Source organism: Pleurodeles waltl, chromosome 10 (genome assembly GCF_031143425.1).
Source record: "Pleurodeles waltl isolate 20211129_DDA chromosome 10, aPleWal1.hap1.20221129, whole genome shotgun sequence".
NCBI lineage: Eukaryota > Metazoa > Chordata > Amphibia > Caudata > Salamandridae > Pleurodeles > Pleurodeles waltl.
The window spans coordinates 553733273-553755050 of NC_090449.1; the positions used below are offsets into that span (position 1 = coordinate 553733273).

At 41.9% G+C, this 21778-nt stretch overlaps 1 protein-coding gene across 5 annotated transcripts in view; it reads left to right on the forward strand.

Moving 5' to 3' along the window:
- GUK1 (guanylate kinase 1) overlaps positions 1 to 21778 on the forward strand; it is a 211537-nt gene that overhangs the window by 76755 nt on the left and 113004 nt on the right. For 4 of the 5 annotated variants that reach the window (XM_069210985.1, XM_069210988.1, XM_069210987.1 and 1 more), the window contains exon 3: positions 10418 to 10459. In XM_069210985.1, the coding sequence (XP_069067086.1) occupies positions 10418 to 10459 (42 nt within the window). The remainder of the gene's footprint in view (positions 1 to 10417; positions 10460 to 21778) is intronic. The other variant, XM_069210986.1, reaches the window with a different exon arrangement.

The window sequence follows — 21778 nt, forward strand, 5'->3', positions numbered from 1 at the left end:
GGGCCCGATAAACAATTTCTACCCAAGCTAAATTACTTCTCTAATGATCCCAAAACACAAATCAAAAATGAAAATCTCTGGACAACGATTTTTTTTACAGAGGAATATCAAGAGGCAAAGGTTAAGGGCAGTTTAATCAAAATGGATCTCACCTGTGACTAGATCTTTCCTCTAATACTGATGCCAAATGATAGAGGTATCGCAGCCATTTTAGGTTCTACTATAATGAGCTAGATGCCCCATAATGTACTGCATCCAACATTTAGTAGAAGTCTATCCCCTTAAATGAATTTGGGGAGATAAAGAGTGAAATGAAGATGTTTTATCTAGGCAAATTAAGGATAACTTAAGGATTATGCGGTGTTTAAAAGAATTGCGTTACCTGAAAAAAATGCACAAATGCTCGGAATTCTTTCTTATTAAAGGCACCAAACATGCAAGCCTGTGATTACTTTGACCTTTAGCTGCAATGAGATGCGTTAATATGCTCAACAAGATATACATATGTTGTTCACAGAACATTTCCAGGGTCATTTTGAGAACAAAAAACATGAATATGAAGCACACACATTCATAAACATCCTAAATATGAACCGTTTTATTATTGTGTTAAATGTAGATTTTCCTAGTATTATGACGGAAAGTCTTAATTTTATTAAAGACACGGAGGCGAGTATTATGCGTTTCTTTTCTTACTTTAATTCAATAGCAGCAGTCAAGAAACATACTACAATTCCCAGAAGGCTAACAACAACAGCCAATGGGAAAGAAAAAGTAGTCATAACAGTATACACCAATCACATGCATAGTAAGGTATTATGACATCACTTGACTGCGACCAGCCCTCTTTTCTTGCGAGAGAGTCAATTAACAGTAAACAATGGAACTATAGAGAACAGAATAAAAATTGCCATAATAAACGACAAAACATCCGAACAAAAGTTCAAAATCCAAGGTAACCAAGGCGGATCCCGGAAGATTAGTCCTGTGGGAAGACCGGCTTTGAACGGAGCCATGGAAGTTTGCAGAGAAGAAATCCAGGCCGAAGGAGGAGACTTAAGCGGCAGATTGAGTGATGGCCAATGGTGCTAGAATAAAGGGTGGGAAAGAAAACAAGGTTAATGAAAGAGGAGGGATAATACTCGCCTCCGTGTCTTTAATAAAATTAAGACTTTCCGTCATAATACTAGGAAAATCTACATTTTATGGCAAGACCGGAGGCTCCTATTATGCGAGTTTAAAGCATATTAGTTATATTCAGAGAAACATTTTCAATAGGTTTACAATAAAAAACTTTGAATACTGTGTCATTAGACCAGTCTGCAGATTTAAGAATGTCTTCTAAACGGGAGCCTGTCCAAAACGCCTTAGAAGCCATTGCCCCTCTGGAAGAGTGAGCCCCAAACATAGAAGTATCTATGCCCGCCAAAGACATCAACCAACGAACCCACCGGGCCAGAGTAGCGGTCGAAACGGGGGAGTGAGGTTTCCTGAATTAAATTAATAATTGGGAATGAGAAGAGGATCTTAAATCTGCAGTCTTTGATTCATACACTTTCAAACATTGTCCTACACATAGATTGGGATAGTCAGGAAAGTAAGGATAAAAAACTGAGGATAAATTGGTTTTGGTTCGACGAACCACAGTGAACATGACCCCAGAAGGAGTAAACTGACGGTTAGATATATCTAGAGCTCTAACATCTGCCAGCCGTTTAATAGAAACAAGACACAATAGCATAGTTAACTTTGCCGATAACATTTTTAGAGAAAGCATGACATTATCAGGCCAAGACAATAGAAATTTCAAAACAATAGAAACATCCCATAATCGACTGTATTTAGGTAAAGGAGGATTAGAAAACTTTACTCCCTTTAGTAAACGGCAGATCAAAGGATGTTCTCCTACAGGTTTTCCATTCAGCAGTGAATGATTGGCCGAAATAGCTGATCTATAAAGGTTGATAGTACGGAAGGCCTTACCTTTACTGGCTTCATTTGCTAGAAAATTGAGAATAAAAATCAAATCTGCTGAAAAGGGATCGATTTGTTTTCCCAAACACCAGCTGTTCCAAATAGACCAGGCTGATGAATAAGCCTTTTTTGTACCTGGGGCCCAAGACTGAGCGATATATCGGGAAGCTTCTGCTGAAATGCTTGGGATAATTTGGGATTGCCCGAGACTTTCCATGCCGAGAGGGTGAGCAGATTGTCCAATATCAGAGGATGAGAAAACCCTAGAGGATTGAGCAATAGGTTCGGGAAGGAAGGAATCAGGACCGGGAAGTCTATTGATAATTCTAAAAGCGCTGGGAACCAAGTTTGAGACTGCCAAAAGGGGGTTATGAGAACTATGGTGGCTAGTTGGCGCCTGAGCTGAGCCAGCACTCTGCTGATCACGAGGAAAGGGGGAAAGGCATAATTGAGGGAAGGGGACCAATCCTGTAAGAAAGCACCTGATGCTACAGCTAATGGATCTGGCCGCCAGCTGTAGAATAGAGGAAGCTGGGAATTGAGGCGTGAAGCAAAAAGGTCTATTACTAGGGGACCCCATTTGTTTTGAATGAGTTGGAAAATTGAAATATGGAGTTTCCAGTCGCTTGAATCTCGCAGATGACGAGAGTGCCAATCCGCCACTGAATTGAGAGACCCCGGAAGATATTCTGCATGAACCGAAATGTGGTTTAAAAGGCAGAATTCCCAAAACCCCTTGGCTAATTCCGTCAGAGGTTTGGATTTCGTGCCTCCGAGACGATTGATATAGCGGACGGCTGAAATGTTGTCCATCCTGAGGAGAATAGCGCATCGCACTCTGTTTTTTGCAAGGCTTCTGACTGCAAAGGAGCCTGCAAGCATCTCTAAACAATTGATATGCATTCTGGACTCCTCTAACGACCATGTGCCTCCAGTTGAGATTGGTCCACATCGGGCCCCCCATCCTGATTGGCTTGCATCTGATTCTAATACTAGATCGGGGGCTGATGCAAAGATAGTCCTTCCGTTCCAAGAATCTAAATGGTCTATCCACCATTGAAGTTCTGTGCGAGAATCGGCGTCTAATGGAATGATATCTGCGTATGAGAGACCCTTCCTTAGATGACGGATTTTCAATCTCTGAAGAGCCCTGTAATGGAGAGGACCTGGAAAAATAGCTTGAATTGAAGATGAGAGTAGACCCACAATTCGTGCTAACGTTCTTAGGGAAATCTGAGAACTGCGGAGGACCTGTAGAATTTCCGATTTTATAGTTTTGATCTTTGCTGAAGGGAGTTTGAGGGTGGCCGAAATTGAATCTATTTGAAATCCTAAGAATTCTATAACCTGAGATGGAATTAGAATGGATTTTTCTCTGTTTATGATGAAACCTAGTTCCGATAACAGGGAACGCGTGAAGGATAGATGAGAGAGAAGGGACTGAGAGGACTGACTCATTATTAGAATATCGTCGAGATAAATGATGAGTCTGATGCCCTGCGCCCTGAGAAAAGCTACCACAGGTTTCATGAGCTTGGTGAAGCACCAGGGGGCTGATGAGAGACCGAAGGGTAGAGAGGTAAAATGATAAAACTGGCTTAACCACTGGAATTGGAGAAACTTTCTGAAATGAGAATGGATTGGAACCACTAGATACGCATCTTGAAGATCCAGTCGAACCATCCAATCCCGTTGCAGAAGAGTGTCTCTGAGATGGAGAATAGTTTCCATCTTGAAATGATGGTAAACTACAAAATGGTTGAAATACTTTAGGTTTATTACCGGGCGCATCTTCTTGTTTTTCTTTTGAACCAGAAATATCGAGCTGGTAAAACCTGTCGGATCGGGAAGAATAGGAACAATGGCTTGTTTTTGCAATAGCGCTTGCACTTCCGCAGTTATGAGAGAAACCATGTCTGAGGAGAAACGAGGAAGAGGGGGTAACTGCGTTTGAATAGGACTTGTGTAAAGTTCTATGGAATAACCCTGAATAGTGTTGAGAATCCACGGGTCTGCCGTGATTTGTAACCACTTTGGAAGGAAAAAACGGAGACGTCCTCCTAACGGAATGGAAGAAGAAACATGACTTATTTGGTTGGGGAGAGCGTCTGGAGATCCTGGAACCTCTGGAGCGGAAACCCCTGCTTCTTTGTGGATAAAACTGTGGTCTATATTCCTGGTAGGATGCGTTATGATAACCTCTGGAACCTTGTTTGTGGTATGCACGGCCGGCAAAGCGGTTCCTTCCTCTGCCAGCCCTTTCAAAAACACGCTGTGAAAATACCTTTTTCATCGATTGTTGCGCCTTGTCCAAAGAAGTAAAGGTTGTCACATACTTGCTTAGCTCTTTGATGAAGGACTCTCCAAACAAAGCACCATCCGTTTGAGAGTTGGATTTGACAGTCGCCAAATTGACTAACTTAGAGTCAAGTTTTAAAAGAAGACCCTTGCGTCTTTCGTGTGTAAGGGCGGAATTCGCATTCCCTAAAAGGCAAAAGGTACGTTGCACCCATAAGGAGAGTTCTTCAGGATCAATGAAGGAACCATCTATTCTGGCCGCTTCCACTATGTCAAAAATACGGGTTAGTGGTCCCATAACATCCAGCAATTTATCTTGGCAAGAGGCCCATGCTTTATCCACCCCTTTGCGTGGATCCTTGCCTATTTTTGTAAAATATGATAAAAGAGATTGGTCAATAGTAGGGGTAGCGGATAAATTACGGGACAGGGAAGGACGAGGGCACTCAGATTTCAATTTCGCCCTGGTTTGTTTGTCCAAGGGACAATTGATTTTTGCAGAAACGTATTGAGCCACATGGTCTGCGGGAACCCACTCAGTGGAGTTGGGGTGAAGTATATTGGAAGGGTCAAACATCGGGAAACCCTCAGGGTCTAGAAGCGTGGAGGTTTGAAGAGAGGACAACTTGGACTTTTTGGGAGGCGGGGGAGAAAAAGTATTATCATCTGCGTCATCCGAGACACTGGAAACAGAGTCCAGATCCGACACATCGTCATCCGTATCAGGGGTGGATGAAATCATCAAAGGGGGAATAATATTCTTTGTTTTAGATTTGTGTTTTAAATTAGGTTTCCCAATGTCCACATTTTTATACTCCTTGGGGGGAGCCTTTTGAGGAACCGCGTCCTCTGCCGCATGTGAGGAAACCTCACTTCTCTTATGCGCCAATTTTTTTTATTTGTTTGGATTTTTACTAGGGGAAAGGCGCTGACTGCATTCCCCCGCAGCCTGGGCCGACATGGTCCTAGAAATCATATCGGAAAATGAGTGTTCTAGGTTCTTAGAAATTTTTTGCATGGAAGAAGAAACTGCCTGTTGGACAGAGGATTTGATGAAGGCAGAGAGTTCCTGCCTAATATCCTCTACTTCATGTGAGGGGGAATTATCCGAATTCATAGTGACAAAGGAACTGGGCTGAGAGGGGTTAAAATGAGGTAAAATACGGCTACGAGGTAACAGAAGGAATGAAAAAACCCGAACCTCCAGCCGATAATGGTAAAGGAAAAGCCACTTAATTTCTTTGAGACGCGAAGAAACCACGCGTCTAAAATGGAATATAAGCCTCAGGGGAGCCGTTCTTGGCCGAGCGCCCGGTATCTCCTCAAGCGCGAGCAGAATAACTGCCGCTTGAGGAAAAGCCGGGTTCCCAGCCAGCGAGCGCACGGGCGCCGCGCGCAGAGCAGAAAACGGCCGAAACTGCCGTGCGCGAGCCGGGAAGCGCTCCGGATAATGCGGCAACCTGCCGTCTATGGAACAAGTTAATAACGTTGAACCAACGCGTTAGGAACACGCAATAAGGAAGCAATGAAAATTAACCAAAAAGCGTAATAACCATAATCTTACCATATTACCACAGACAAATATGAGGAGAAAGATAAAAGGGTACTTATCTTGACTGCGAGCAGCAAGAAAAGAGGGCTGGTCGCAGTCAAGTGATGTCATAATACCTTACTATGCATGTGATTGGTGTATACTGTTATGAGTACTTTTTCTTTCCCATTGGCTGTTGTTGTTAGCCTTCTGGGAATTGTAGTATGTTTCTTGACTGCTGCTATTGAATTAAAGTAAGAAAAGAAACGCATAATAGGAGCCTCCGGTCTTGCCATAAAATGTGTTTCTGAGAACGGTAGATTAAGATGAATGTGCCAAAATTAATTCCAGCAAACAGTTCAAGAAAGGAGAATATGTCCCCAGCAAGGCTCTTGAGAACCTAATTTGGACCAACTGTTTATTTTGGCAGTGCTCCTTATAAAATAGTCTTACTGTGTCTGGTTTTCAGCTAATTTGCTGACGCAGATAGACAACTTGGTTCTAGTGGTGCTATATTCAGAAACTCACTCCAAGGTTCATTTGGAAAATCATTTATGAGCCAGCATTTGAAGTATGATAATGTAGACTGCATATGGACATTTTAGGAATCCTTGGCACTTGAACTACTTTAGACTGCTCCTTGTTCTGATGGAGGTACTGCTTCAGATGGACTCTGACATTGGTAGTACTGCAGTGGACTGACTCTCCTGAAATCCTAGTACAGTTGTGGATATATTCTGGAGCTGATAATCTGCTGTAGTAAATACACTTTGTCCCCAATGTCTGGTATTGTTTTTGACCTGACACACATATTGAGAGCCATCTTTTTATAGACTCTTGTATTTAGTCTCCTATTTGGGGGGCGGGGGTGGAGAAACCCGCGAAGCACATTCAATTTATTTAGTAGAAATAACTATACCCACGTTGTGTGATGGAATACCAGTTAGTGTTTTTCTACATTTTACATAACGTATTGACGAGTCTTATTTGGTCATGGGGAAATGCTAGCAATCTAAAACAATTTTTGCCTTTTTGTTGAACTGTTCCTTTTACCATCTCACAAACATGCTTTGTTGATTATAAGTCTAAGCTTATGTAGCTGAATTGATTGCTGTTTTAGTTGGACTGAAGATGTGTTGAAATCTTAAGAAAACTAGAAACAAACACTATCCTCAATGTCTATCACTTTAGAACACACAACAACATTTGAACCATATCGGGACTGACTATTAGCTGACCATTGAGAAAAAGGGACAGCCCCGATTTGGTAAACATAAATATATGCCATCTTGTGGAACAATGCAGTGATTCCTAAAATATGAAGATATCATGACTTGATAGAGTGCTTACCAGTGACACCAAAAATTAATAATCATACAGGAAACCTGGACCTTATAACCCCGCACTACTCCATGCTACATCAGTTACTGTAAATGTGCCATCCTTCTGGCAAGATCTAGAAACAGTGGCAGTATGCACATCACTTGCAGAGTTGACATCCGTTCAGACACCAGAAACCCCAAAATATCCAAGTGTGCAAAATTTATCTTTCAGGCAAAACTGTCTTCAAAAAAATAAACGTCTACATCCAGCTGAAAAGGAAGTCTGGATACCTAAAGCTACTCTCCACAATCAAGGAAACAAACAAGCCTGCGGACACTAAACAAATTATTTTCTCCTTTGAGGATAACAACTAGAAAATGAGCTGCTAAGGAAACAATTATCATCAACCAGTCATACTGGAAAATACACGAGGCATCCCTTCCATTATCCACAACTAACCAAAAACAGTTGCAAATGATCTTCTCTTGAAAAGGTTCTGCACAAGTGAAGGCTTGATTTCAGCTCAATCCATAGAAAATGATACTGTAATTACAGCATACTTTGCAAGAGGAGTACATCTATTATATCCTCTTCCCAAGCGAAGACTAGGGTAGATAACTGTAGGATATCATGGAGAATCAAAAGGGACCACAAGTGCCTCCTTTGTGACATCAACGGTATTACCCCCAGTATGATCCTGGTACCTTGAGAACTAAATACCGTAGTCATGGGATTTCAGCTTCAAAGAAAGACTGAAATAGAACAGACATTGAGAGGAATGGATAGAAATCAATTACATAAATTCAATCATGACAGTAGAAAATATAGCAAATGCCACAGGAAAATTAGGTGACCTGCTTTCAAACCATCAGTGGCTCCCTTGGTAAAAGCCGGGGCAAACTAAGAACCTCAACATAAATTGAATAATAAATCAGGATTCATTGATATCTGCAGACACTAAGGAGGAAAACTCAAATCCACTTGCAGCCCCAGTGGAGGAAACCTTAACTGCTAGAAAAGGCTACAAAACTATGATATAAAGGAAAAAGGAAGATGCAACACAAAACATTTGCGTCACTCTGGAGAGAGTAACATCAAAAAACAATTCCCAAAGCATCTAGAAAAAACTAGCACTGAGCTTGGTGTTAGGAAGAACATCATGGAGGCTGACATCCCCGAAGCCACTTCAAAAATCTCTTTAGCCAAGATAATTCCCTCAGTTACGACACCTCTAACACAGCAGCCCAGCTTTCTTCCCCTCCAAAGTAACCAACAGGTGAGGCTCAAAGCAACAATAGGGCCTATTTTTGAAGTAGGAATTGAAATCAGGCATTTGAGAATTCTCAAATGCTAAAATGCTTGACCCAAACAAGACCCCTCACCCACAGCCCAAAGTGTTCTGTCCTAGTCAGAATAATGGGCAAAAAGCTAACTGGAATTTTTCAACAGATTTCATACACTAGAACTTGTCGTACATATTGGCTGAATACTGTTGTCATCCGCCTCACCAAGAGTATCCCAAAGAATGACCCGTTGTCATACTGACCAATGAGCCTCAATGACATACACTGCAAAATATACACCAAGGTGCTGCTCAAAGGTAGAGTAAACCTATCAAATCCAATTCAAGGAGGTTCCTGAGATGGTCAGTCAACGGTGGACTTAGTTTTCGGATTTATGTATATCATCTACAAATACAGTCCATCAAATAAGATGCTACTATACATTGCTTTTCTTCACTTAACCTCTGTTTTCAACCTTGATTCAAAGCCCATATTATGGCTGAAGATATCCTTCTTGTACCTGGATCCAACCCTGCTTTTAGTCCTTAGACTGCTGTACTCTAACACAAATTCACAAGTAAGATTAAGTCAAAACAGTTGCCTGAGCAGTCAGTTCACCATTGAGTGCGGGGTCAAATAAGGCTGTCATCTTACTCTTTTCACTCTACACCAATGACCTCTAAGATGTAGCCCTGAAAGTGTTGCAAGCGGAAGCCTCCATAGAGAACTTCAGAATACCTGCCCTATCACATGCGGATTACTTAATCTTGTTTGTTGTTACTCTTAAGGTGCTTCGGGCACAACTGTCTGCAATTGAGAAATACTGTATGGCAAACAAATGTAAGTTAAACAAATAAAGAATATAGTCTCTAGGAAAAAAAAATTCTCAAAATCTGCGTTTTACATGGGAGAAGTAAGGATTGAAGGAGTAAACATTTTCATATGGGCTGACCATAACCAACAACTTAAAATGGACCATTCAGTTACAAATTAACTTTTATGAACCCGGGTGACCTCTCTGGTAGATTAATCTGTTCTCTACTACGCCAGCAATACCTGAAGTCTCAGATTAATTTATGGGATAGGAAATGATTTGCGATGTCAAGAAGTAGCACACTCTTGCGAATGCCTGTGTGGAAGAAAAGGAGCCTGAGAAGCTTTGACGAATGTTTTTGTCGCCAGGCAGAAGTCCTTAGCTACTGCCTGTTGCACTCTCTATGAATCAGTTGGAGAAAAAAAGATCAACGAGGTAGCAACGAAAGAGTAGCTATAGAATGATGAAGAGGTCATATATTACCAGCTCCATTTTCTATCAAAGGCAGTAAAAAGACTCATTGGCTGATAACTGGTTAAAAATCTGGGTCAGAAGAGAACAACTGACTGAAGACAAGTACCAATAGAAGGACCGACAAATTCATTGCATCGAAATAAAATTACAAAAGCATGACTTGAAAAAAACTGGAACAAACATTTTGATATCTTTTGTTGTTTTTCTTTTCCTCACTTTCTGGTCTTTTTCCTCTGTTTTCCTTTTGTCTGTCCCCATATAAGTTAAAACTACAAGGAAGCCCAGTATTAACATTTACTTCTCTTTCCCCCATGTCCTTCCTCCTTTCTTCTTTATTTACCCTCATTCCTATTTGTTTTTAGATATGTATTGTTATTCAAACTCTTGTGTGAAAGGCATTTAAGCTGGAAGCACTTTTAATAAACCAAATCAAATTAGAAAGAAACCAACCAAATATCAGTCAAATGACTTAACACACACAATAACATGTTCAAGAAACTTTTATCAGTTGCCGGTAATTTACATCTAGCATGCGAGTTCACCACGGTCTGCTGGGTTTAATTTTATGATTGCATCTAAACACCAACATTCTTAGAAACTCCTTAATTGTTACTAACAAAAATGTACCGCATGAACACCAAGTATGTGCTTGATGTAAGTAGTGCAATGTTGTCTGCATTCAATCAGGCCTTCGTCTCACAGAAATTTATCTCATTCCAGACACTACAAGAAGCCCAAGACCTGGAGAAGTTGAAGGTAAAGGTCAGTATATTTTGGCAACATTAGTTTATAACTGTAGTTAATGGTAATGATGTGGGATCTTGAAATGGCGTACACTATGAATATGAGCACGTAGTCTGGACAGTCATGAGCTCGAACGTCGGTCAAAAATATTGTTTGAAACAGTTCTTTATAAATGCTTGATCATTATTTAATATGTGACATGAAGAAATTGGTGTCCTTGTTTTTTGTATTGTCTGTGGTGGTTGTGCTATCTTAGAGGTCTTAGTGGTCTTGGTCTTGATGGTAGTGGCCAGGCTTGGACTTCATAGTAGTTGTCAATGGTGGTCTTGTGGCATATGGTGGTCTCTAAGCACAGCTCACAGTACAAGGGATGGTTCTTCCAACAAATTGATCTGAACTGAACAATGAGAATTCTAAGCTTCATGCAAGGAGCTAGTACCTCCATGGCTGGAAAGAGTAACCAGAGCTGTTGGTGTTTTAAGTACCTACTGTATTTAGTGTCTATCTGCGTGATCATGCATGAGAATGGGTTTTCATGTCATTACCAATGGTGGTAGTCATGTTTTAAGGTAGAACATCTCTAAAGAGAATCTTATTTGTGAGTAACATTCTCTGGGAATTTGTTAAGGAAAAAGTCTAGTTTGAGGCAGTAACGTCTTAAAGCTTGTTTGACAGTTACTCATAGGAATTCAGTTGTGGAGTCACAACACATTTTACCTTTTGGGTGCTCTTAGGTAATCAGTGCGACCTTGAACATCTGAAGCATCTCAGCTATTCCACCACAAAAGAACAACTTATCCTTATGATTTAGTTCCTAATGCAATACAGAACTTTATAAGAGACTTGAACTACGTTATTGTGATTATCTTGTTATTCTTGCAAAGAATTAAGTTGAGGTCATTGAATGTTGAGGACTTTTGCTGCTAGGTGTCAACATCTGCTTCATTTTCAGTGTAGCTGTATCAGCATGTTTGTAATACATATAAGTTTTTGACAGTTCGGTGGCATGTGTAGCTGCAGATACACATGCTGTGCACAGTCCGCCATCTGGTGTTGGGCTCGGAGTGTTACAAGTTGTTTTTCTTCGAAGAAGTCTTTTCGAGTCACGAGACCGAGGGACTCCTCCCACTTCGGTTCCATTGCGCATGGGCGTCGACTCCATCTTAGATTGTTTTTTTTCCGCCATCGGGTTCGGACGTGTTCCTTTTCGCTCCGTGTTCGGGTCGGAAAGTTAGTCAGAATCTCAGAAAAATTTGTCGGTATTGTTTCGTTCGGTATCGGGTTAGTTAGAACAAATCGACACGAATCTTGAAGAGCTCCGGTAGCCCTTCGGGGTAATTTCGATCCCCCGTCGGGGCCTGGTCGGCCTGACCGCGTGCGACTTCAAGACTGATGGAACGGACCCCGTTCCGATTCTGTCCTAAATGCCATAATAAATATCCTTATACGGATCAACATTTGGTCTGTAACTTGTGCCTGTCCCCCGAGCACAAGGAGGATACGTACGAAGCCTGTCGCGCGTTTCGGTCGAGGAAAACGCTCAGAGACCGAAGAGCCAGGAGATTGCAGATGGCGTCCACGCCGACAGGACAACAACGGTTCGAGGAGGAAGAAGAAGAAACTTTCTCCATCCACGAGTCGGATTCCGAAGAACTCGATGCCGAAGAAACATCAACCGTGAGTAAGACGTCGAAACAAAAAGCTCACGAAAAGACTGACAAAGCCCAGGGGACGCCACCGCCAACAGGCCATGGCTTAACCCGAAAGTAGGTGACCGTCCAACGGCACCGAAAAAGGGCGGGCTGGTGCCGAAGTCATCCGACTCCGGTCGAGATACAGGCACGCAGCACTCTCGGGCCCGAGAGAGTGGCGCAGAAAACATTCGGCACCGAGGCAGCGGCACCGAGATTGGTCGCACCAAGAGGGCACGACGCAGAAAAGAAAAAAGATTTTGTTGGAGCCGAAAAAATCAGTAGAAAAGGTTTCGGTGCCGAAACATCCGGCATCCGAACCGAGAATCAGTTCCTATTCAGAGGAACCAGGACTGTCCTCTCAAATGAAAAAACACAGATTTGAAGAGGAATTACAAACAATAGAGCCAGATCACACGCAAAAGCGGCTCTTTATTCAAAAAGATACTGGGAGGATCAGCACTCTTCCCCCAATCAAAAGGAAACTTGCCTTCCAACAAGGAGACAAGCAACCACAAGCAAAGGTGGTGAAGAAAGTAACTCCACCACCTTCTCCACCACCATCAACTCATGCATCACCGGCGCAAACTCCACCATTAACACACTCGCCAGCTCATACCACAATGAGCCAGGATGATCCAGATGCATGGGACCTCTACGACGCCCCAGTATCAGACAATAGCCCAGAGTCGTACCCAACTAAACCGTCACCACCTGAGGACAGTACATCATATGCACAGGTGGTCGCTAGGGCAGCCGAATTCCATAATGTATCACTACATTCGGAGCCTATTGAGGATGACTTCCTCTTTAACACCCTGTCCTCCACCCATAGCCATTATCAAAGCCTTCCCATGCTCCCAGGAATGCTAAGGCACTCGAAACAAATATTTCAGGAGCCAGTTAAAGGCAGAGCTATAACTCCAAGGGTGGAGAAAAAATATAAGGCACCTCCCACAGACCCTATATTTATTACAACACAACTGACACCGGACTCAGTAGTTGTGGGGGCAGCTCGTAAGAGAGCCAACTCACATACATCAGGCGACGCACCACCTCCGGACAAGGAGAGCCGCAAATTTGATGCAGCGGGAAAAAGGGTTGCAGCACAAGCAGCAAATCAGTGGCGTATCGCCAACTCGCAAGCACTCTTGGCGAGATACGACAGGGCTCATTGGGATGAAATGCAACATCTCATCGAACACCTACCCAAAGAGCTCCAAAAAAGAGCGCAACAGGTGGTGGGAGAGGGGCAAAGTATCTCGAACAATCAGATACGGTCTTCATGGATGCAGCGGATACAGCTGCACGGACAATAAACACTGCAGTCACAATAAGGAGGCACGCATGGCTGCGCACATCTGGGTTCAAACCTGAAATACAACAGGCTGTGCTCAATATGCCGTTTAATGAACAGCAATTGTTTGGGCCGGAGGTGGACACTGCCATTGAAAAACTAAAAAAGGACACCGATACAGCCAAAGCCATGGGCGCACTGTACTCCCCGCAGAGCAGAGGCACATTTCGGAAAACACCTTTTAGGGGAGGGTTTCGAGGTCAACCCACAGAAACCAACACCTCACAAACAAGACCACCTACCTACCAGGGACAATATCAAAGGGGAGGTTTTCGGGGACAATACAGAGGAGGCCAATTCCCAAGAAATCGGGGAAAATTTCAAGGTCCCAAAACCCCTCAAAATAAACAGTGACTCACAAGTCACACAACCCCTTCACACAACACCAGTGGGGGGAAGACGAAGCCAGTTCTACAAATCTTGGGAGGAAATAACAACAGACACTTGGGTCTTAGCAATTATCCAGCATGGTTATTGCATAGAATTTCTCTAATTCCCTCCAAACGTCCCACCGAAAACACACAATATGTCAAAACAGCATATAGATCTTCTAGGACTAGAAGTTCAAGCATTACTGCAAAAGGACGCAATAGAATTAGTACCAAGTCTACAGAAAAACACAGGAGTTTACTCACTGTACTTTCTAATACCAAAAAAGGACAAAACTCTGAGACCAATACTAGATCTCAGAACACTAAATACCTACATCAAATCAGACCACTTTCACATGGTCACATTACAAGACGTAATCCCACTGCTCAAACAGCAAGACTACATGACAACATTAGACCTCAAAGATGCGTATTTCCATATACCGATACATCCTTCACACAGGAAATACCTAAGGTTCGTATTCAAAGGAATACATTACCAATTCAAAGTGTTGCCATTCGGAATAACAACCGCGCCAAGAGTCTTTACAAAATGCCTAGCAGTAGTAGCTGCACATATCAGAAGGCAGCAAATACACGTGTTCCCTTACTTAGACGACTGGTTAATCAAAACCAACACGCTAACAAAGTGTTCATATCACACAAAGTATGTCATACAGACCCTTCACAAGCTAGGTTTCTCCATCAACTATGCAAAGTCACACCTTTTGCCGTGCCAAACACAGCAATACTTAGAAGCGACAATCAACACAACAGAAGGTATAGCCACTCCAAGTCCACAAAGGGTTCAAACATTTCACAAGGTAATACAGGCCATGTATCCAACACAAAAGATACAAGCAAAAATGGTATTAAAACTCCTAGGCATGATGTCTTCATGCATAGCCATTGTCTCAAACGCAAGGTTACACATGCGGCCCTTACAACAGTGCCTAGCATCACAATGGTCACATGCACAGGGTCAACTTCTAGATCTGGTGTTGATAGACCGCCAAACATACATCTCGCTTCTATGGTGGAACAGTACAAATTTAAACAAAGGGCGGCCTTTCCAAGACCCAGTGCCACAATATGTCATAACAACCGATGCTTCCATGACAGGGTGGGGAGCACACCTCAATCAACACAGCATCCAAGGACAATGGGACATACATCAAAGGCAGTTTCACATAAATCACCTAGAACTGTTAGCAGTATTTCTAGCGCTAAAAGCATTTCAGCCCATGATAACCCACAAATACATTCTTGTCAAAACAGACAACATGACAACAATGTATTATTTAAACAAACAGGGGGGGACACACTCAACACAGTTGTGTCTCCTAACACAAAAAATATGGCATTGGGCGATTCACAACCACATTCGCCTAATAGCACAATTTATTCCAGGGATCCAAAACCAGCTAGCAGACAATCTCTCTCGAGATCACCAACAAATCCACGAATGGGAAATTCACCCCCAAATACTGAACACTTACTTTCAAATTTGGGGAACACCCCAAATAGACCTATTTGCAACAGAAGAAAACTCAAAATGCCAAAACTTCGCATCCAGGTACCCACACCAGCGATCCCAAGGCAATGCTCTATGGATGAACTGGTCAGGGATATTTGCGTACGCTTTTCCCCCTCTCCCTCTCCCTCTCCTTCCATATCTAGTAAACAGATTGAGTCAAAACAAACTCATACTAATAGCACCAACATGGGCAAGACAACCTTGGTACACAACACTACTAGACCTGTCAGTAGTACCTCATGTCAAGCTACCCAACAGACCAGATCTGTTAACACAACACAAACAACAGATCAGGCATCCAAACCCAGCATCGCTGAATCTAGCAATTTGGCTCCTGAAATCCTAGAATTCGGACACTTAAACCTCACACAGGAATGTATGGAGGTCATAAAACAAGCAAGAAGACCTTCCACTAGACACTGCTATGCAAATAAATGGAAAAGATTTGTTTGTTACTGCCATAACAATCAAATTCAACCATTACACGCATCTCCAAAAGATGTAGTAGGATATTTACTACATTTGCAAAAATCAAATCTAGCTTTTTCTTCCATAAAGATACATCTCACCACAATATCTGCTTACCTGCAAATTACTCACTCAACTTCACTATTTAGAATACCAGTCATTAAAGCGTTTATGGAAGGCCTAAAGAGAATTATACCACCAAGGACACCACCTGTTCCTTCATGGAACCTCAACATTGTCTTAACAAGTCTCATGGGTCCACCTTTCGAGCCCATGCATTCTTGTGAAATGCAATACTTAACGTGGAAAGTTGCATTTCTCATTGCCATCACATCTCTAAGAAGAGTGAGTGAGATTCAGGCATTTACCATACAAGAACCATTTATTCAAATACTTAAAAATAAAATAGTTCTAAGAACAAATCCAAAATTCTTACCAAAGGTTGTCTCACCGTTCCACTTAAATCAAACAGTAGAATTACCAGTGTTCTTCCCACAGCCAGATTCCGTAGCTGAAAGAGCACTACATACATTAGACATCAAAAGAGCACTAATGTACTACATTGACAGAACAAAACTAATTAGAAAGACAAAACAACTATTTATTGCCTTTCAAAAACCTCATACAGGAAATCCTATTTCAAAACAAGGCATTGCTTGATGGATAGTTAGGTGCATTCAAACCTGCTATCTTAAAGCAAAGAGAGAGCTGCCTATTACACCAAAGGCACACTCAACCAGAAAGAAAGGTGCTACTATGGCCTTTCTAGGAAATATTCCAATGAACGAAATATGTAAGGCAGCAACATGGTCTACGCCTCATACATTTACTAAGCACTACTGTGTAGATGTGTTATCTGCACAACAAGCCACAGTAGGTCAAGCTGTACTAAGAACTTTATTTCAAACTACTTCAACTCCTACAGGCTGAACCACCGCTTTTGGGGAGATAACTGCTTACTAGTCTATGCACAGCATGTGTATCTGCAGCTACACATGCCACCGAACGGAAAATGTCACTTACCCAGTGTACATCTGTTCGTGGCATTAGTCGCTGCAGATTCACATGCGTCCACCCGCCTCCCCGGGAGCCTGTAGCCGTTTAGAAGTAGATCTTCAACATGTGTACATTTGTAAATATATTACTTTAACCTTCATTTTGTACATACATATTCATTCCATTGCATGGGCACTATTACTAGCATACACAACTCCTACCTCACCCTCTGCGGGGAAAACAATCTAAGATGGAGTCGACGCCCATGCGCAATGGAACCGAAGTGGGAGGAGTCCCTCGGTCTCGTGACTCGAAAAGACTTCTTCGAAGAAAAACAACTTGTAACACTCCGAGCCCAACGCCAGACGGCGGACTGTGCACAGCATGTGAATCTGCAGCGACTAATGCCACGAACAGATGTACACTGGGTAAGTGACATTTTCCTTAACAATCATTTGTCTCTGACTGCTGGAGATGAAAATATCAATTTGCAAATCGGGGAGTGCAGCATGGCCAAATGAGAGATAACCGAATGGGGCGCAGCAAGACAGAATGAGAAAAAACCAAAGGTGGAGCAGAACACCAACAGATCCATTTCTCTCCTTGACCCTTTGCAAAGAATCATGGTAGGGCATGTGACCCCCATTCTATCACCTCTTCTCCTTTCCACTGTCTGGTAACATGCTTTGTCTTGGGCTCTGCAACCCACCAGATTTAAAACTTCCATTTGTGCAATGGGAAGCAGAGTGTGAACAATTGAGGCAAATAAATCTTTAAAGCACTTCTTGTTTCTCCTAAAATGTCCTCTGTGATCTTCTTGAATGGTGATCAGGACCCCTCTCCTTGTGTAAGTACATATCCTAAAAGTAATGAAATGTATGTATTATTTTGCTCAACTCTGCATGATAATGATATCAGTTACTTTCTAGCACCCAAGGCATGTTGTTAAGGGAGCAGGAAGTAATCAGAACAAAAAACATGTTTTGTTGTGCATGGTGCATACATGGGTGTAACATACTTGCGCTGTTTGAAGTAGGTTTAAGGTTACCTCTGGTGAAAGTAAAGGCTATGAAGCAAAGAAACATGCTGAAGATTTAGTCATATTAAGCAGAAACCCATTTTCTTCTATAAAGGTGAGCCTCCCAGTAGAGTAATGTAATCTGTGAGAATCTGGCCATCTCCTATGGATCAGTCCTTAAATTAAAATCTGCCAGAGTGAGCGAGATTTCCAGGTGAAAAAGTTAGCCTAATGATACATAAGTCAACTCAGTTGAGTATGCCACTCTTCATGATTCACTGGCACTCATGTAGAAAGTGTTAATGTTAGTAGCATGAATGGAGTAGTTTCTGATATGTTATATCAGACGTTGGTGAGATGTTGGGCATGTGCACTTTGAAAGTGCCCTAATCCAGCAGTGTTTGTTGAAGGGGATATTTAACAGTAGATTGATGTGGCCTGTAAACAATGTGGTCAGGAGCTTGAGGTCTGTTACAAAAATGTTTGTTCCACCATTTTCTATAAGGCATTAAATACTTTCCTGAGACAAACTATCAAATTTTTTATCTGTTGTGATATGCAAGCCACAAGTGTGAATCTTAGAAAAAATATTAAGTATTCGGTATAAACAGAAATAAAATTGTAGTGCGCACACTAGTTGGAGTTCAAGGGTAACATAACCCAATACAGTGATAAGCCCAGGATGAAGACTCTGGGTACTGTTGTAGTCACAAAATAATCGGAAACGCATAACATTCTTGAAAGTGAGAACATAATACATTAACAATGCCATTGCACTCCATTCTTCTGCGGACTGATGCCATCTTTGAAATACATAAGCACCACAATGGTAGCTGATATATAGTCATATCAACCCGTATATTATGAGGGTGCTACATCGATCACCTTCTGATGTCTGAATTATTTGGTTTCCACATTCACCTCTTCTGGCTAAAGAGATGACTTGATAGGCCATAACACCATGCGTATCCTGTGAGCACAAGTAACGTGATCTGTTGGATAGATCAGCTTCATGGAAATCCACATATGCCAATATCTGTTATATTTCATAAGTTCTGGTATGTATGGCTGTGTCAGTCTTACACTCTTCCCCAACACTGATGGGTATGTGCAGTTTAAAACCCTACTCAATATGTCAAACCTCAGACATAATTTGAATATTTTTCCTTCATTGAATAACTGCAACCAATACACTTTCAGCCATGCCATTACCTGATGACTGACCCAATAGTGCCAATATTTCTTTGCTAGCATTGCCACCTCTCTTCCAGTTCATGTACTAAACTACTGAAACACTATCTGTTCAATTTCACTGTTTCCTCCTTTCACTAAACTTATTTTCACAAAAGAGTCTGCTAAGATTTGGAAACAAATTGTAATTAACTCATTGTCCTGACCTGTTTGCTTACCACCCATTGAACAAGAACCACTCTTTGCTCCCTACCCTGCCTTACTGGCATGTGACTTGACGACAAAATCCACCTTATCTCCAGAACTACCAAGAAGTGTGGCTGTTTTCCTCCCAGGGCTATGCAGCGCAATATGAATGCTACATATGTCATGGCCACTGTTTAACTCTTGAGAAAGTGTTTTAGGCCTCTCAACAGGGCAAGAAAGCTCTTAAAAATACCCACGCAAAACAGTACAATATTAGCATGATTTACTAGTTCAAATAGTACTTGACAAAGTGTACTGTTCACTACTTTATCGCAAACACTACTTTAAAATAGAAGATCCCAATGCCTTCTCTGAAAAACATAGCTTTGTATTGGGTTCGTAGACCTTTATGGTTACTGACTGCAAATACAGAAACTATCTGAAACACTGCCAATCAGTACTACAATGAGATGGTAACTTAGAGGAGAAGTGTCTTGGAGTTATCGTGCTGTCAGGCCCTATAGATTCCAAGTCAGTGGCCCGCCCCATGCTTATGCAAGGCTAGCCTTGATAATAAAGTGGGGCCGACTAGGCTTTGACTCACAGCAACTAGGTACAAGACCCTGCACCAAGGGAGTTTGTACTAGGCCACACAGGTCTTCCTCCTAGCCTCTGGCTTAAAAATAAGCCAGGTTCTAGACCTCCTCCAAAGTAGCAAGATTAAAGAATATCAAAATAATAAACATTTGGTGAGTGGAGAGTGTATGTTTGCAAGACAGTCACCACTTACTTTATCTGTACTTTCAGAAGTATTCTTGAGGCAGACTTTTTTTTGGTCTCTGGTGATGGGCAAGAGGGTTCAAAATGTTGTGTCCACCTCTCCGGACTCATTAGATTGGCTGGGGGCTTTCATGTAGGCAAGGTCAACAGCAGAGCTGGCCTTCAGAGATTCTATAAGGCATTGACCTTTTTCCTAGCCAGTAGGAAAGTGGCAGTACTCAGTTCTATGTACTGAAAGCAAGCGAAGTAGCATGGTATACACTGGTCAGTGTCCAAGAGGTGTTTAGTAGAATTAAGAAACTCTCCAGCTTACATTCCTACGTGCTGACAGGTGTGTAACGACCAAAGGATTTCAATCTGCCTCAAGTAACTGGACTTAATTTAGAGAGGGGGGGACATTGGACATCAAATCTAGATCTAAATGTTTCACCCTAAAATCTGTATATTCATCTTCCAGCTTGGAGTCAGAGTGGGGATTCCATTGGAGGGTCTCTCCTATGCTCAAGGCACACCAGAGACTGTACTTCAGAAATAGCAAATTTGCAAATTGATAAGTAACATAAAATTCCTGAAATGTTATGGTCAAAGTAAACAAGTATCGAAAAGGTCTGAATCTCATTAGGATTGGGAAGTTTGTATTTGTCTTTGTATGGTTGGGTCGGTATGTGTGTGCAAGAAAGAGTTAATTGTCAGATTGACGTGTGAATGATTGATTTCATGGATGAAATATGCAACAGAATGAGAGGTGTTAGGAGACTGACGAGATAAAGAACAATGATGAGGAGCAGAATGGCAAGAGATGAGGTAGAGCGCAGTGCATGTCCAGCATATCTATGGTGCCTCAATCAGTAGGAGAGATGGAACAAAATATTTGGATTATGAAAACGTAATAATACAGTCTGCGCAACCTCATCAGGAACTATGCTAGACAGCAGATTGGAGGCAGTATGCCCAATCCCTCAGCGTTCATTGAAAGTGCTTGGAGCTCCTACTCTTGAAGGACAAGGATGTGCACATTTAAGTAGGCCACCTGCTGCAGAATAAATTATAATCCACTTCACTTCCAAACCAATCCTTTTTTTTTAAATAAATGTTGTTCCTTCGAGTAGCTTCTCATATTTAAAGTTACCAATGCACGGAGCAACAATGCTGTCATAACCAGATGTGAATGTGTAGCTAATGTCTGTGAAGAGGAGATTACTCCCTGACTATGCCAATGACAGGCGTTTCTTTTCATGGGAGCTCCAGTGCAAGCATTTTGCTTCTTAGGTGAGAATAACAGTGCAAACAGTAATCCTGGTTAATTTTTATGGAGAATGATTCCCTTGTAAAGAACTAAAACTAGGGCAGAACTGTGTTGTGTATTCCTAATGAATGACTGATGATGCACCCATCTCACCCTAGAAGATTCTAAAGACCGTGTCCAGTGGGTGACAAGATCCACACTAGTAGAGTCTAAAATTAGTGCCTTAATTAGTGTCCGTTCACTCTGTTAAAACGCTTTTCTCCAGCATGTGACTGTGAGAAAAGAGGGCTGATTGCTGAGCCCACTTTACTTTTTGCCCCCAATTTTCACTTTTTGCTGATGTTTTCCTGAATCTGATAGTGCCCTGGGTACTGCTAACCAGTCCCAGGGGCTGTGCTCTGTGTAAAATGAGTATGCAAATTAGGCTAATTATAACTAGCTATGTCAACCTATTTATAAGTCCTTAGTATATGGTAGGGCATGTAGGTTTAGGGAC